The sequence below is a fragment of the Mytilus californianus genome, unplaced genomic scaffold (genome assembly GCF_021869535.1).
Source record: "Mytilus californianus isolate M0D057914Y unplaced genomic scaffold, xbMytCali1.0.p SCAF_9, whole genome shotgun sequence".
NCBI lineage: Eukaryota > Metazoa > Mollusca > Bivalvia > Mytilida > Mytilidae > Mytilus > Mytilus californianus.
In genome coordinates this window covers 53,984,557-54,002,662 of record NW_026262745.1, presented here as the reverse complement: position 1 = coordinate 54,002,662, position 18,106 = coordinate 53,984,557, and the positions used below count along the sequence as shown (strand labels likewise).

Below are 18,106 nucleotides of genomic sequence, written 5' to 3'. Positions count from 1 at the left end.
ACTAATATCAACATACAGAATCATAAAAATTTAAGGTTGACAAATGCACCACAAAAATGAGGTCAAGGTCAGATGAACCCTGCCAGAAGGATATGTACACCTTACAATCATTTTATATTGCTGACCTATTGCTTATTGTACATGAGAAACACAAAAAACTTGACTTTGAACACTGACCCATGAAGTAAAACAAAGGTCAGGTCTTATAGAATGTATACCTTGCAATACTTTTATATGCAAAAAACAAAGTTGTCCTAACACTCACAATAACTTAAAAAATCATGTGATGAAAAACCTAACAAGTTTTATCAAGCAGATGTTGAACCATGAAAATGAGGTCAAGGCCAAACCAAAGTTCAGAACATAAATGGCATCTGTATTCAAGTTATGAAGTTTTCTACCTATTCAAATATAATAAAGCTTTATACAAATAGTTTACACTGTCACTGAATTTATAGCATCCCTATGCCTCCCATAATAACAAATATTGAATAAACTGAGACGATCTTGCATACAACATAGAAGCATTGACAGATGGCTACTGTAGGATACAGAGTGATTACTATTGGGCACCAAAAGGGCCCTAATAAAAAATTACAGCTGATCCAACTGATTAAACCTAACTCTAGAAGATTATAATATTACCTTCCTATTCTCTCCACACCTTTATCACTATCCTCTCGTTTTGTGAAGACAAATTTCTGTTTGACATGGTCTGGACTACCAGATGGTGGAGTCATCCATCTCTTGTGAAATAACACTGCCTGGAAGAGATAAAAACACTCTCCAAATTTCATATTATTAGATGCTTGATATAACAGGTGTTTTTTTTGTGTCTGAAAACGTTCTGTAATTTCATGCTTGTCATCCCAATTAATTGGAGGAAAAAAGCTAAGTACTCTAATATTAAAACACTGACCTTCAAGAAGCATTGTTGAAAACCCTATGTCAATATCATTGCTGTCAAATTGTTACTGCTTACACTATTATCAGTTAGTCATTACCTAAGCCTAGACACAACATATGATATGCATTTTTATAAATTTTCAGTAATATGATATATATATAAAGTTAATAAATTTTACTTTTTTCATTTGAACAAAGGTTGCATAGAAGCGATTTCAAAATGCCAATATTTGAATTTTTATTTCTAAATGGAATACTGTAAATTCAGAAATTTGTCCATATGAAAATAAGGAGATGAGGTATGATTGCCAATGAGACAACCAAGTAAGCAATTACAGGCAACCGTACGTACATGTATTTATTTTTGTTAAACAATGAAAAAAAATGGAAGATTATATATAAAGCTATTGAAATTTAATATTCAAGGTTTTATAATTGAGAAACATATTCCATTGCAATATTTTGCTTAAATAAAAACATCCCAAAGATTTATGAATTATACTTTTTTTGGTATCATATATATTAATTTGTTTTACTTCACTTGACTCTGTTAACTTTTGGCCTTTGAAAGATACTGATATTTTGGCAAAAAACATGCATCATAAACTGTAATTGCATATCTTGCATAATGTTTAAAACACCATTTGTAAACAACTAAAATTCTAAAGAATCTATAACGGTGATGGTTTTTAATTTAGCCTTATTTCATTTCTTGTATTAATTTCCATTTTCTTTAAACTTCAGACATGTCAGAAGTAGTTTCTTCTGTTAATTGCCCTAGAAATTCTGTAAATTTTCTTGTATTTATATGTTTTTGTGTTGAATTGTTCGCCCATAATAACTATGACCTTTTTGAAAATAAAAAAAAACTAGAGGCTCTAAAGAGCCTGTGTTGCTCACCTTGGTCTATGTGCATATTAAACAATGGACACAGATGGATTCATGACAAAATTGTGTTTTGGTGATGGTGATGTGTTTGTAGATGTTACTTTACTGAACATTCTTGCTCCTTACTATTATCTCTATCTATAATGAACTTGGCCCAGTAGTTACAGTGGAAAATATTTTGTAAAAATTTACAAAAATTTACAAAATTTATGAAAATTGTAAAAAATTGACTATAAAGGGCAATAACTCCTTAAGGGGTCAATTGACAATTTTGGTCATGTTGACTTATTTGTAGATCTAACTTTGCTGTACATTATTGCTGTTTACAGTTTATCTCTATCTATAATAATATTCAAGATAATAACCAAAAGCTGCAAAATTTTCTTAAAATTACCAATTCAGGGGCAGCAACCCAACAACATGTTGCCTGATTGGTCTGAAAATTTCAGGGCAGATAGATCTTGACCTAATGAACAATTTTATACCATCAGATTTGCTCTAAATGCTTTGGTTTCAGAGATATGAGCCAAAAACTGCATTTTACCCTATGTATTATTTTTTTGCCATGTCGGCCATCTTGGTTTGCGGGCAGGGTCATCGGACACATTTTTTAAACTAGATACCCTAATGATGATTGTGGACAATTTTGGTTAAATTTGTCTTAGTAGTTTCAGAGGAGAAGATTTTTGTAAAAGATTACAAAAATTTACGAAAAATGGTTAAAAATTGACTATAAAGGGCAATAACTCCTTAAGGGGTCAACTGACCATTTTGGTAAAGTTGACTTATTTGTAGATCATACTTTGCTGAACATTATTGCTGTTTACAGTTTATCTCTATCTATAATAATATTCAAGATAATAACCAAAAACGGCAAAATATCCTTTAAATTACCAATTCAGGGGCAGCAACCCAACAACGGGTTGTCCGATTCATCTGAAAATTTCAGGGCAGATAGATCTTGACCTGATAAACAATTTTATCCCATGTCAGATTTGCTCTAAATGCTTTGGTTTCAGAGATATAAGCCAAAATCTACATTTTACCCCTATGTTCTATTTTTAGCCATGGCAGCCATCTTGGTTGGTTGGCGGGGTCATCGGACACATTTTTTAAACTAGATACCCCAATGATGATTGTGGCCAAGTTTGGTCAAATTTGGCCCAGTAGTTTCAGAGGAGAAGATTTTTGTAAAAGTTTACGGACGACGGACGCAAAGTGATGAGAAAAGCTCACTTGACCTTTCAGGTCAGGTGAGCTAAAAAGCAAACATTATGGATTCTTTTGGTGGAAATCTGATACTTTTTTAAATTCTTAACTATTTTTCACCTTAGATGGTGTCATGGGACCAGCACAAGCCTTGACAGCCATAAGAGGATCTTTTGGACTCCAGGTACCAGTAGCTACATTCAAAGGCACCTTGGAACTGTCAGGTGACCAAGGCTGGCCAATAAGAGGCTGAGTAGAATTATCTTCTGCTCTCAGTAATGGAACATAAAACTGGCCTGTAATGAAACAGAATGATATTTAAAATTGAAACATTGAAACTATCATCAAATGAAAATTAAAGGATATATATATATATATATTTCTAAGAAGTAGGAAGACATATTTTCATACCTTAAGGTGGTACATAACACTACAGGGAGATAACTCTTTAAAAATCAGCTGAACGTTTTAATCACATTCTATTGTTAAGGAAATATTAAGCTTCTCAATGATTGAAATAAGTGTTTGTCAAACTGCTATATATCCAATGTTTTTTTTTACGATAAAGTGTGTGATTCAAGTTTTTTGAAATTTTTATATTTTTGTCAAAGGGTCAAAGTCAATAGTTTGTTAAAATTTTATGAAAATTAAACCAGCCAAATTAATTTTAGGCAAGGTGTTTGGTACCACCTTAACATACGCAGCAATTTGCAGAGTGAATTCATTAACCTTTTTTCATTTTAGATAGGGAAAATGTTGACTTATATGTGCCACTTCCTATTTCATGAAGTAACTCTAAGGAAACACTGATCTGCTTTTAAACAGCTATGTCTTTTTTTACTGATTTGAAATAATAAGATTTTTTGTGCTCAGTCCATGAATCATTTTGTCACTTTTGATAGAAATGTTAAGTGTTTGAAAAAATTCTGATGTTCAGTACTTCTATAATCAAACAATCTTTTAAAAAATTATTTTTCAAAAATGATAAAATCAATTAATATCCACAGGGCTAATTTTTGAAACACAATTTGTTTCACACAAGTTTGTTGTTCAAACTTCAGTAAGGGTATACTTTTTGTCCTTTCTGCCAGTTTTTGATGTAATCTGTCTTTTACCTTCTAGTAAATCTCTTATCTCAGCTTTCTGATCTTGTGTAGGAGTTTTTAATCTGGTGCATATTACCTAAAATAACAATAAGACTAGTTGTCAAATTTTAAACAATAACTATGTATATATTTATTTATACTGAGTGCCTGTAGAATGCAACACATCGTAGTCTAAACAATGGTTTGTCCCTTTAATATCAATACAAAAATGTTGTTCGAATGCATTCCTCAATCATTTGCTACAGAATACATAAACAGCTTGGTGTTGCATTGATCTTTTTCAGTTCAGAAACATGTAATTTGTCCCATATGGGTCAAAATCAAAATTTCCAAATGTGATCACTTTAGACCAAATTTAGTAAAACTGTTAATCTTCATTACTTTTTGTTAACCTTTGCCATAGTGGTTAACTATGATGGAAATTCGACATCCAAAATGTAAATTTCAATTTGTTGGTCAACAAAAGAAGAATGTGTCTGAGGACAACATTGCCACGGCTCAAGCTTTGCAATTTTCCAAGTTAAAAAGGGGCATAACTCTAGAAAGGTAAATGACTCACTATCCAAATCGGAACTGTCTGTGTGTTGTGGTTCTAAGCATTGTGTATGAGTTTCATAAAATTTGGTTAGGCAAAGTTCAGTTAGAGTGCGGAAACGAAAATGGATGTACAGAAGAACGGACGGACAGAGAGACAGACGGACAGTCAAGGGTAACACTTAATGCCCCCGTTGCCTACGGCAGGGGTATAAAAAATCAGGAATTTGTAAAAGTTATATTTTGAAATTAAAAAAGCTCTGAAAGCAGCTTAAAATGTTCTATAAGCATATCCTAGGAAGTCTTTAAAACTCTAGAACAATTGATCAATTTACAAAGGAGATCTATTGGTTTGAATTTTTATCAAATGGAAAAAAAAACATGTTGGAGTTTTTTAGTGTTTCTATTGACAGTCAAAATTCATATATATGCATCAAGGTTAAACTAGTTTTTTTTATCAACCATCTCTTTTAAATCTTGATCAGTGAACTAACAAAAAGTACACAACTCATTTCATGCATATGAAACAGCAATGGAAATTCCACTATTTCAATATTACAAATCACATCAGTGTTCCCCCCAGGGCCATTAGCATCATGGTAATGTGATGCTATATTGCTAGAATGTGATGCTATCTGAATTGATTTTCTTATAGATTGTGTTATGGATGTGATGCTATAATTTTTAGAAACAAGATGGTATTTCAAGTTTCCCTGTTTACCAGGATTCTAAATGAAATATATTGGGAGAAATCTGTCAAAGGTCAGAAAACTTATCTATACCACAAATAGAATTGTGCTTATAATTACAACTATTACGGCCAAATAAAAATTACAGTCAGGAGACTGCAATTCAGTCGTTGTATTTAGTTGCTTTCAGTTATGTTTTGTAATAAAAATTATAAATATCTGGCTGTTGGTTTTCTGGCTTGAATTGTTTCGCATTTTGTCATGTCAGGGACTTTAATAGCTGACTATACTGTATGGGTTTTTCTCATTGTTGAAGGCCATACACTGACCTATAGTTGTTTACATGCAGATCATTTGGACTCTGATGGAAAGTTGTGTGATTGGCAATCATACCACATCTCCTTATTTTAATATAGCAATATCTCTAAAGTTTAATACAACTGCAATATTTAATACTATTCTTACATCTCTTGGAGTTTCTGCATATTTGTTCTTTAGAATTTTGTCAACTTTTGGATGAGAAGCCAGGACTGCTACCACATCTGTGTATCCAAACTTACAGGCAAAATGTAGAGGAGATTCACAACACTGAAAACATAAATATATGTAATAATGAAAAACAAAAGTTAACTTTCTAAAATATGTAATAAAGAAAAAAGCAGAGTTAACTTTCTTACAAGGTCTGGATCTGCGTCCCTGCATGTAATTGATTGAGGTAACATGAATACTGGAGCATAACTGATCACTCCCTTCCACTGATGCCAAGAAAACTTTGACTAAAATTTTCTTTGTACAATGATTGTTGTAAAATTCCGAACTATGGACAAACAGGAAGTAGATACAAGGCAGAGGTAAAAATTGCTTACTCACTACAACTCAACTTTATCAAGATGCAGACAAAAAATCATTCCTATCAATAGGAGCCGAGAAACTTTGACTAAAATTTTCCTCAAGCATGGTAAAATTTCAAACTATATGCAAGCAGGAAGTGGATACAGGGCAGATGTAAAAATTGCCTACTGGCTATATTTGATTGACTAGGTATGCATGCATAGCTGGAGACACTTATCCTGTCAACACACACTGTCTCACTCATTTTGGAGTGCATGCAATATCCTTTTTTTCATCATCTTGATTTGTATTTCAAAAATGGATTTCCGATTTTTGAACATCTGTATACTACTGTTTCCTCTTATTTTCAAGCATAATAATTCTAAATTTACAAATACTGATTTCAGAATATTTCCTACCCCTTTATCAGGAGTGTTGAGATACAAATCAACAACAAAGTTCATTCTATCTGTCCTGGTACACTCAGTTTCTTTAGTGTGTCCATAGAGCTTATCAAGGAAGCTTGGATCTTCTAAGATATCCAGTATCAGCTGACATACTTGTGGCTGGTTACTCTTGGCTGCTACGTGTAAAGCATTGTATCTTGGTCCTTCCTGTCAATACAGATAAAGATTATGTTTAATTTACTTTTTTTTTTTTTTAACAATTAAATCATCTTTATTGCACTAAATGCTGTTTAACAATTTACTTAGCTTACAGCATTGGGCTAAGTTTCCCTGTGTATTTAAAATTATTATATATCCAGGGAGAATATATAATAAAATATATATAAATGTTAGTATTATACAATTAAACATAATACATAATATAAATAAACGTCAATATAAACTGATGTTTAATTTACTGTAAATTCAGAAATTATTGCAAGGTGTTTATTCATGCGAATAAAGAATGCACATTCTGATATCTGGTTTTCCTTAAATCGCAATAAATAATTTTGCGTTTTTGTCAACTCTACAAAAATCACAATAATTAATGCACACAAAAATTTCTTTACAGCTATTTCAATTGGCAGACCGGAGCTTCACTGCTATGTGTAAAAGTTAGGATCATATCTAGGTATTTCTTTTCGATATAAATTGTAAGATCAAGAATTAAATCATATATCAGCCTGAAACCTTGGACTTGGATCATTGTATCTGGGTTCTTCAAATCAATTTAAATCAAGATTTATATATCTATATATATATTAGTCTTACATTGTTGCTATTTTTAGACATTATATATTAGTCTTACAGATGTATGTATCAACTGACAAATCTTGAGATTTTTCTTCCTTGTATAAGCACTTCTAATAGGAAACAGAGGATTTTCCCACACTAAATAACGGTATAATAAGAGAAATATCAGCACTACTAATAATGAACTGTGCATTTTCCTCCACTTTTCTTCCTTGTATCATAAGGTTTTTTGTTTGGTAATGTTTTATCCCCACTCGATACCTGTTTAATAAGTGCTGTATCATCAGCAATACTGGTATGCAATAGACGACTTACATGACCGATGTTTTATGAACTTGGTGATGTCTTAGGGTTAGATTTTAGTCAATTATCAATCAACTATTGTGTTGTGATGCCTTATCAGGTGATATGTTTTAAAGAAGTAACATAATGGGTGTCACATGGAGCAGGAACTGCTTACAATTAGGAAACACCGGAGAGGAACTCCAGTTTTTGGTGGGGTTAGTGTTGCTCAGTCTTTAATTTTCTATGTTGTGTTTTGTGTACTGTTGTTTGTTTTTTAGTCGTTTTTTGTTTTCTTGCCATGGCATTGTCAGTTTATTTTGGACTTGTAAGTTTGAATATTATTTTGGTATCTTTTGCCTCTCTTTTTTAAATACTGGTACCTGTATAATTAGTGGTGTATCGGCACTACTGATAAGAAACCTTGGATTTTCCCACACCAGTGTTTCTATGGTTGTGGTATCTCCTTGCTCTATAGCTAATCTAAACTTTGAAATCTCCTGTACTTTAGGAGCTTTGTATGGTGAGCTTTCAAATGATACTCCTGTGCCCATTGTTGATATAAATCCATCTGTTGCCTGAAAAAATAAGTTCCAATTAGATATTTTTAATCTTTCTTGTTTTTCATATTTTGTCCTACACCTGACTGGTTAATGTTTCACAAATTTTCAATGTTTTGTGGCCAAATTGAATCATTCATAATCAAATCAGACTGATACTGTAGATTCATCAATACTCGTGGGATACCAATTTTTGTGGATTTTGTGGGTAAAGTTAAACCACAAATTTAAATGTTCAATGTAGGTTTGTACATGTTGTATGCAGATTTTGGCAATACATGTACTACAAAGGCAATTATTCACAAAAATACATTTTTCCCTCAATCCAAGACAAGAGTGCTCACGCTGAAATGTCTCGCCTTCTTTGCTAACCATTGATATTATGTTGATAGTCCTAAATGAAAGCTTTACTACAACTATTACATAAACTTAACATGATCCAAGAAAATGAAGTCAAGGTCATATAAACCAAACGAGAAATACATGTACACCTTACAATCATTCAATACACTAAATATAGTTGACCTATTGCTTATAGTTTCTAAGAAACAGACTTAACCAAGAAAACTAAACATTGACCAATGAATCATGAAAATGAGATCAAGGTCAGATGAACCATGCCAGGCAGACATGAACAGCTTACAATCCTTCCATATAACAAATATAGCTGACCTATTGCTTATAGTTTAAGAAAAACAGACTGAAACACATAAACTTAACACTGAGCAATGAACCGTGAAAATGAGGTCAAGGTCAAATAAAACTTGCGAGACTGACATGTACATCATAGAATATTTCCATACACCAAATATAGTTGACTTATTGCATATAGTATAAGAAAAAAGACCAAAACTCAAAAACTTAACTTTGACCACTGAACCATGAAAATGAGGTCAAGGTCAGATGACACCTGCCAGTTGGACATGTACACCTTACAATCATTCCATACACTAAATATAGTAGACCTATTGCATAAAGTATAAGAAAAATGGACCAAAACACAAAAACTTAACTATAACCACTGAACCATGAAAATGAGGTCAAGGTCAGATGACACCTGCCAGCTAGACATGTACACCTTACAATCATTCCATACACCAAATATAGTAGACCTATTGCATACAGTATAAGAAAAACGGACCAAAACACAAAAACTTAACTATAACCACTGAACCATGAAAATGAGGTCAAGGTCAGATGACACCTGCCAGTTGGACATGTACACCTTACAGTCCTTCCATACACCGAATATACTAGACCTTTTGCTTATAGTATCTGAGATATGGACTTGACCACCAAAACTTAACCTTGTTCACTGATCCATGAAATGAGGTCGAGGTCAAGTGAAAACTGTCTGATAGGCATGAGGACCTTGCAAGGTACGCACATACCAAATATAGTTATCCTATTACTTATAATAAGAAAGAATTTAACATTACAAAAAATCTTAACTTTTTTTTCAAGTAGTCACTGAACCATGAAAATGAGGTCAAGGTCATTGGACATGTGACTGACGGAAACTTCGTAACATGAGGCATCCATATACAAAGTATGAAGCATCCAGGTCTTCCACCTTCTAAAATATAAAGCTTTTAAGAAGTTAACTAACGCCGCCGCCGGATCACTATCCCTATGTCGAGCTTTCTGCGACAAAAGTCGCAGGCTCGACAAAAATTGGTACCTTAGAGAAATACATGTAGCTAGAGTTATAATTTTTACAGAAGTTTAGAAACCAGATTTTAGTAGTTGAGGTACATACATGTTACACTCCTATTAATCAATAAATAAATCCTTCAAGCATTTGTCCATCTTATATATTAATTATATTTCATAACAAGAATGTGTCCATAGTACACAGATGCCCCACTCACACTATCATTTTCTATGTTCAGTGGACTGTGAAATTGGGGTCAAAACTCTAGTTTGGCATTAAAATTAGAAACATCATATCATAGGGAGCATGTGTACTAGGTTTCAAGTTGATTGGACTTCAACTTCATCAAAAACTTCCTTGACCAAAAACTTTAACCTGAAGCAGGCACTATCATTTTTTATGTTCAGTGGACCGTGAAATTGGGGTCAAAACTCTAATTTGGCATTTAAATTAAAAAGATCATATCATAGGTTCATCAAAAACTACCTTGACAAAAAACTTTAACCTGAAGTGGGACAGACGGACGGATGGACAAACAAACGAACGGATGAACGAACAAACTAATGGACGAAAGAACGGACGCACAGACTGAAAAACATAATATTTTTGAAGATGCAGATCCTATGAAAAATGTCCTTCAGTGATATAATTAGAAATTAATCAAAATGCAAATCTCTTTTAATGCAATTCCATCATGGTTTTGTTTGAAAATAGTGAAAATTAATACCATGAATTATACATCATTCACATGTAAATCATTTGCATAATGACACTGAAGATTCACTATGGCAGAAATGATCAAACAACTTGTTTAACATGAACATGTTTAACCTTAATTAGCTTTTGATGACAGAAAATGATATAGTTAACTTTATTGGCACATGAAATCTTGTCAAAGCCTGTGTTGAATCCAAATCTATCATACTTAACACAATTCCATATGATTTTATTTGTGTGACAGAAATACCACAGGATAACATTTACTAAGTTATACTGTATCAGCTGTGTATATAAATAAGAAGATGAAGTATGAGTGCCAATGAGACAACTATCCATCCAAGTCAGAATGTGTAAAAAGTAAACAATTATAGGTCAAAGTACGGCCTTCAACATGGAGCCTTGGCTCACACCGAACAGCAAGCTATAAAGGGCCCCAAAATGACTAGTGTAAAACAATTAAAATAGGAAAACCAACGGTCTAATCTATATAAAAAACGATAGAAACACTTATGAATTATGTCAAGTCCTTGGCATGCTTGGAAGTTGGATCATAGTATTCCAAAATTCAGTTTCTTTGATCATTGAATAAAACAAGAGTGTGCACATGGCGAAATGTGTCGCCTTCCTAAATTACTACAAATGTAATTATAATTGAATCTTATGTTGAAGTCTATAAGATAAAGTTTGACATAAACTGAATATTATTGATGATAAATGAAAATGAGATAAAAGTTAGAGAGACATGTACTTCTTCCAATCCTTCTTAACAACAATTATAGATGTAAAAATAAAAGGATGTGGTATGACTGCCAATGAGACAACTCTCCAACAGAGATGAAATGAGGTTGAAGTTAACAACTATAGGTCACCGTACAGCCTTCAACAATGAGCAAAACCCACACTTATGAGTTGCAGAATCTGAGAAACTGGCCTTATCATGAAAACTTACAGTCGACAAATACAAACCTATATTAAAAGCTTATAAATGTATCAAGCTATTCTATTTCAAATTCTAGACAAATCAAAAGTACATGGGTAATTTTTAAATGCCTATGTTATCATTTATATACTTATATAAAGAATAAACTTTATATTAAAATACAGTTAATTACATTCAATTTAAAGGAAATGCATTTTATTTGTTCTGCTCAAACAATAATTTTGAAGAAAATAAAGGGGGAATGTGTCCATGGGACACAGATGATACCCCTTGCATATTATGTTATAAAGGGACATAACTCAAGAACAGTAAAAGTGATGGTACTCAAATTTGTACTTGATCTGAGTTTTGTGGTAATAAGCATTGTGTATATGTCTCATAACATTTGGTCGAGGCAAACTTAAGTTAGAGAACGGAAACGAAAAATTCAGCAATTTTTCCATCTGTAAAGGGCATAACTCTAGAAAGGTAAAAGTGATGCCACCCAAATTCAAACTTCATCTGTTTTTTGTGGTAATAAGCATTGTGTATAAATTTCATATCATTTGGTTGAGGCAAACTTAAGTTAGAGAACGGAAACCAATTTCGGGACATACGGACATACAGACAGACAAGGGTAAAACTTAATGCCCCTTCCTCTACGGCTGGGGCATAAAAATCTATTAGCTTTATTACCAACATATGTGTTCTTGATATTTGAATGAAGGTAGTTATTAACTCTTTGTGTCATGATTTGGTTTATTTCTTATAATTATTGATGTTCAAAAACACCTACGAAAATAGTTGAATAGTTGACTAGATCACATATATTTCTCAATATTATAACACAGATTAATGGCAAATTTCCAATAATCTTCAAATTTAAATCACTGTAAAAAGATATAAAACTGATAAATATCTTGACTTTTTTAGTTGTCAAGGAAATACAAATAAGAGTGCTTGAATTTTTACTTTAAAAGATATATGATAAAGAAATGTTTTTTCCTACTAAAATGGTAGATAACTTTATCTACATCAGGAAGTTATCTTTAATTCACTAGTCTTAAAAGTCATGCATTATTTTCTATACAGAGCAAGTCCTCTCTAAATATTTGTAAATATTGTACATACGGGTATTATATATATATGCATTTTATGATGTATTAAAGTAGCTTTGATTTCTCATGTGAGATTTAGTAAACTTTGACCAAAAAACCATGTAAATGAGGTCAAGGTCAGATGAACCCTGTCAGACAGATATGTATACCTTTAAATCATTCTACCAAATATAGCAGACTTGTAACTTGAATTTTCTGAGAAAGATCTAACCAGGAAAATTAGTTTAAACTTTTTACGAATTCATCTTGATATGCATTTAAAAATATGAACAATTTCCTAAATAACCATATATTGTTTGTCAATTCACTATATAAATGTATCAAGCAAAGTTAGATTTTAATTCATTTGGGGATGTTGAGAATATATTTCAAATGCATGCACATCGCTTATAACTGAAGAAACAGATTGATTTTAAATCCTGTACTTAAACAAAGAAAACAACTTTTCTTCAAAATCAATAAATTTGATAACAACTTTAACCTTTGGTGATGAAGGTTTCCATGGTGATGGTGAAGGTTCATCAGCTGAAGACTGACTGAAAAGCCTGGCATCTTGTCTTGATTTGAACACTTTAAACCTGGCACCAGCATACTTTTTGACAGCCTGTAGGGCCTGAGCTTTGTCTTTGAATACCAATTCTTCATCTGAAACAGAAACAGAGACAATTAAAAACCAATTGTTCAGAGAACAATTGAAGGTCTTTCCACCAGTAAGGATCTATTTTGATATGAAAAATATTAAAATTAGGTTTTAAATGTCAATTCCAGCGTCAAATGACAGCTTAATGTACGCTTATTCGAAAAATATATGGTTTCTATACAAAAAAAAATTAATAAGGGAGATAATTTTTGACTACCGGTTAAAAAAATGTCACTTCCGGTATTGTTTGATAGTTTACTTGACACTGATTCCAAAAATATATAGTTCTATATACTTTTACATTAATTTAGTACAATAAATAGCTACTTCCGGTTTACAAAAGGTCACTTCCGGGTGGCTTTTTCAAGGTCAAATGGCTTGCAACCTAATGCAAAAAGTCCCATGGCTTTATCATGTATATATATGAGGTAAAAGCAAAGGTCAAAATATAGAACGTCGAATCAACCTTTGACCTTGACCCCAACAGTGTTTGGGGAGATAACTCTTACAAAGAAAAGTGTTCGGTTAAACAGGGTCAGTTTCAAAAGCGTATAGACTGTATGATATCATATACCAAAAAACTAAGCGACATCTTTTGAAACAAAAATACACCGCAAGAAAAAAATTAGGCGGAAGAAGAAAAAAATAATCAGAAGAAAACCAATAGGTCTTTCCACGGAAAGGTGGAAAGACCTAATTAATAAATCTACAAATTAAAATCATTGAGAACAAGTGCTTCATAAAGTATAAATGTTAATGGTAAAGTGTCTTAAATGTTAATGGTCATGATGGTAAAGTATCTTAAATGTTAATGGTAAAGTATCTTAAATGTTAAATGTTAATGGTAAAGTATCTTAAATGTTAATGGTAAAGTATCTTAAATGTTAATGGTAAAGTATCTTAAATGCTAATGGTAAAGTTTCTTAAATGTTAATGGTAAAGTTTCTTAAATTTTAATCGTAAAGTATCGTTTGAAAAGTCTTTTTTCCTTCATATTGATGATCATATGAGTAATTTTGAGTAATTTGTAACAATTTTACCATTTTTTAAGAATTTTACCATTTTTCATATGAAAGTGTTCACTAATCATCATGCCTAGGTCAATTAATGAGGTCAAATGCAAACCTTATAAAATGAAATATCATTTTCTGTTGTCAAACTTATGGCAAAACAATCATTTATGCTTTAGGAAACTTTGCAATTCATATATTTCTCATCTACAAGAGGAGTTTTATAAGCCTCAGAAGTACAGAAGGCACTCTTTTAATTGTTTAAAAACAAACTGCATCTTGAAAGCAAGTGATATACAAACTCTAGTACAAAACGATTTCTACTTGTGTAAAGTGATTTCTTCTATCAATTATATCATGTATATAATATTACGTAATATGCATTGTTAGAGGCAAGAAATCATTAGTCTTGTTAAAAAGAACACGCAGATTTGTGAGTGATATTCTTTAGTTTTGGCACTAGCAAAATTATTCTGTGATAAAAAAAAATCCTTACAGTAAAAATTCATTTATCTATTACATGCTCTTGGCAGTACATTAAAATTCAAATTAGTTTTATCTCTACATATAATTATAGTATAATAATGAGATATCATGTAATGTCAAACTTCACATCATGCTCACTGTACATGTATAAATTTTATAATAACAAACTTTCTCATATTAATATAAAATAATATATGTGGTTTGATTCACAATGAGACTATCCAACAGAGTCCAAATGACATGGACCTAAGATAGATAAACTGTATAAAGCCATCTTGGATTGTAAAAAGACAATTGTTCTTTGCTTAACCCCTTCACCCCCAATCCAGCCTGTAGTTGTGATAGCAACTGCCACTCTTTGATGGCCCGTATGACCCTCCATACTTTTTTAGAACTGCCCCAGCTGAACTGTGTTGACAGCAGGGAGTTCAACCATGCCATTCACGGTCCATAAGTTCGTCCCAGATTTGTTTTTACAAAAATATGACATCTAAAATGCCCTTCTGAGAGTTTAAAAGTGGAAAAATGTTAAAAGTAGCCAAAATAAGGTGGGGGTGTTAGTCATTTGATGGCCACTACGTTAATGGTATGCGCCGTAGTTATTAAATATTATCCTAAATATATGCATAAGTGGTACAGGAAAACAAAGAGGTATAATACGTCAAAAAAAATCTGGACTTTAACATCTAGGTCACTGTTTTGTAAGAAATCCCTAAAAACCGACGTTTAGACAGACCTGGCTAGCCAATTATAATTCCCCAGCAAGACAATCAAGTCACATTTACTTAAACTTCCAGTCAGTATGGATGGACTGCTGTAACTACAAGGTAATAATTGAATGACAAAGAAACACAGTCTGGTCAATGTTCATCTCTCAACCACTTAATTTAAATTCGTATTAAAATTTAAAAATAGACTGAAAATAACAATTTTTCAGCAGGGGTGGGTTCAAACCCACCAGAAAATGTAACACCTCTGTTTGTTTTGCTCAGTCTTTAGTATTCTATGGTGTGTTTTGTGTACAATGTACTGTTGTTTGTCTTTTCATCATTTTTCGTTTTATGCCATGGCATTGTCGGTTTGTTTTCAACTTATGAGTTCAAATGAATATCCTTTTGGTATCTTTCGCCTCTCAGTCTCTTTGGAGCATGACGAAGGAATGCTTGCATGTTCATAGACAAAAAGAATAGTGCTACCTTAAAAGGTGGCATAAAAGTTACTATCATGATAAAACTTTTTTTTCCATAGTTACAGAGCTCCAGATAAGAATTCACAAATTGGGGTTTTTACCCACCATTTTTTTATGTAATTGGGTGATAAAGTTTTTTAATTGCATTATCAATTCCAATTCACCCCTCAAGCAAATATCAAATTGGGTTTTTCACCACCAAGCTCCTTAATGTATTGGGTTTTTTCATCAACACAATATTGAATATTTAGGCATGTTATAATCACATTATATCAACCCCAGATGTGTTTCCATCTTAAATGTGTTTCTTTCTTTGTAGAATATGTGCTAGCTGTTTTATTTGGTTTATTCACTGACGAGCAATTGTACATTTAATTTGTGTACCGTTTTAAACGTTCTGTCAGTTTTGTATTTTCTCAAAACTTATGTAAACTGCAGCTGGTGTCACTAGTTGGACAGGAACTAATTGCCTTTCTAGATCCCATATGATCACCCTACTATTTAATTATAGTTGGGGTAGGTGTGGCTAAGTGTTTAGATTTTTGTGTAATATATGTGAAATTTAGGTGCTGTAAGAAAGTTTTGCCAGATCTACTTTTTAATAAAAATAAAAGTAGTTTCCAGATTTAAGATATACCCCCAAAACCTTGAGGTTTATAGGGTGATTTATAATGACGGAGACCACATTCAACTTAAATTTACAAATAATTCTGCAACATCAAGTAAATAAATGACAATGTTATACTGCACTTGCCAATAAGACAACTATCTTAAACATCTGAACAATTAGACCAAAAACAAAGAAAGTGTCAAGCTGCATTGACGTAAAAAACGGATATGTGTATTCACTCATCAACTAAAATGAAAAGAAATAATATATAAACTGTTTTCGTTTAATTCAATTTACATAAATCTGGGTTAAGTTGTCCCTTATCAGAACTTGTGGTTTCCGATGCTTTCAAACTACATATCATGTCATAATTGATTTGGCCTTTCACTTTTTCCAACTGATTTCTTTTTTGACGGAACCCCGTGATTATCGCTCTAGCAATGTTCTCGTTATGGTACGCAAACACGCCCGTGCGTTCAATTGCCGCTTCCTAAAATCACTATAGCTGAGTCTTGTTATCATCATAACTTTCCCTCAGCTATCAAAAAGAAGCCGAAAACATGCTTCTATTCAATATTTTTACCGGACATTTACTTTCGTTTTAATTCATTGTATGTTATGATAATGCCCGAGCAATTCGAAAAAATATGACAGCATGTCACACGCTAATTGGATAAACGCCGAGAAGATCGAAATGTTTTCATAAACACGTGTACCTTTTGAGCAACGGAAAATTCCAACAGGGACCCATTACAGCTACTTGATGCAGGGCTCTATTTTTAGAACGAAAGGACATTTCCAATTATAAATATTATAAAAATAGATTTACGCGACGACTGTAATCAAGTAAGGGTAAATAACGCAAACGATAGCGAATAAAAGCGTTAAGAACCCATGTTTTTGGCATATAATTGGGTTTTCCTTTGAATTAATTGGGTTATTGAACCCTGCAATGGGCAATTGCATTGGGTTTTTAATTATTTTTATTGCGTGATCACGCAAATACGCAGCTTATCTGGAGCTCTGATAGTTAAAATTTAAAAGTGAAAGAACTTATCAAATAACCTTTTGAACCAAGTAAGTGCATTTACTACTGGCAAAGATATCACAAAAATGACACATATATAGAAGAATCAAAACCCTATCAGTATGGGAGCTCTAGATAATCATTCATATTAAAATATATATATATCATCACCATATAAATGTATTACAAATTAATAGGTTAAGTCAATAACATATATACAGCTTTCTATCACCTGATATTTGCCTGATTTAGACATCAGGGAAACATCAATCCAAGTAAATCAAATAAATATATATTAAAATACATTGCATTAAAATAAAACGTTTCAAAATTATCTTTAACAGCATTCTAACATGTTTATCTATCGTATTCATTTATGATTTGAGGATTGTCATAGTCGTATTCCTACCGAAGTTCATTGTTCTCTCTGGGGACTGATGCTTCTGCCACCAACAATAAAATGCTCCGCTGGGGCGCAGCTTGATACGACCGCAGAGGTCGAACCCTGAACAGTTGGGGCAAGTAT

The 18,106-nt window shown here is 32.4% G+C and overlaps 1 protein-coding gene across 1 annotated transcript in view; it reads right to left on the bottom strand.

Annotated features, from left to right (window-relative positions):
* The window catches only part of LOC127715730 (uncharacterized), a 45,521-nt gene that overhangs the window by 12,581 nt on the left and 14,834 nt on the right, over window positions 1–18,106 (bottom strand). Inside the window, exons 2-8 of the mRNA XM_052221890.1 lie at window positions 13,100–13,263; window positions 8,031–8,225; window positions 6,583–6,777; window positions 5,798–5,920; window positions 4,119–4,185; window positions 3,124–3,299; window positions 646–764 (exon numbers count right to left, since the gene is read on the bottom strand). Of these exons, the coding sequence (XP_052077850.1) occupies window positions 646–764; window positions 3,124–3,299; window positions 4,119–4,185; window positions 5,798–5,920; window positions 6,583–6,777; window positions 8,031–8,225; window positions 13,100–13,263 (1,039 nt within the window). The remainder of the gene's footprint in view (window positions 1–645; window positions 765–3,123; window positions 3,300–4,118; window positions 4,186–5,797; window positions 5,921–6,582; window positions 6,778–8,030; window positions 8,226–13,099; window positions 13,264–18,106) is intronic.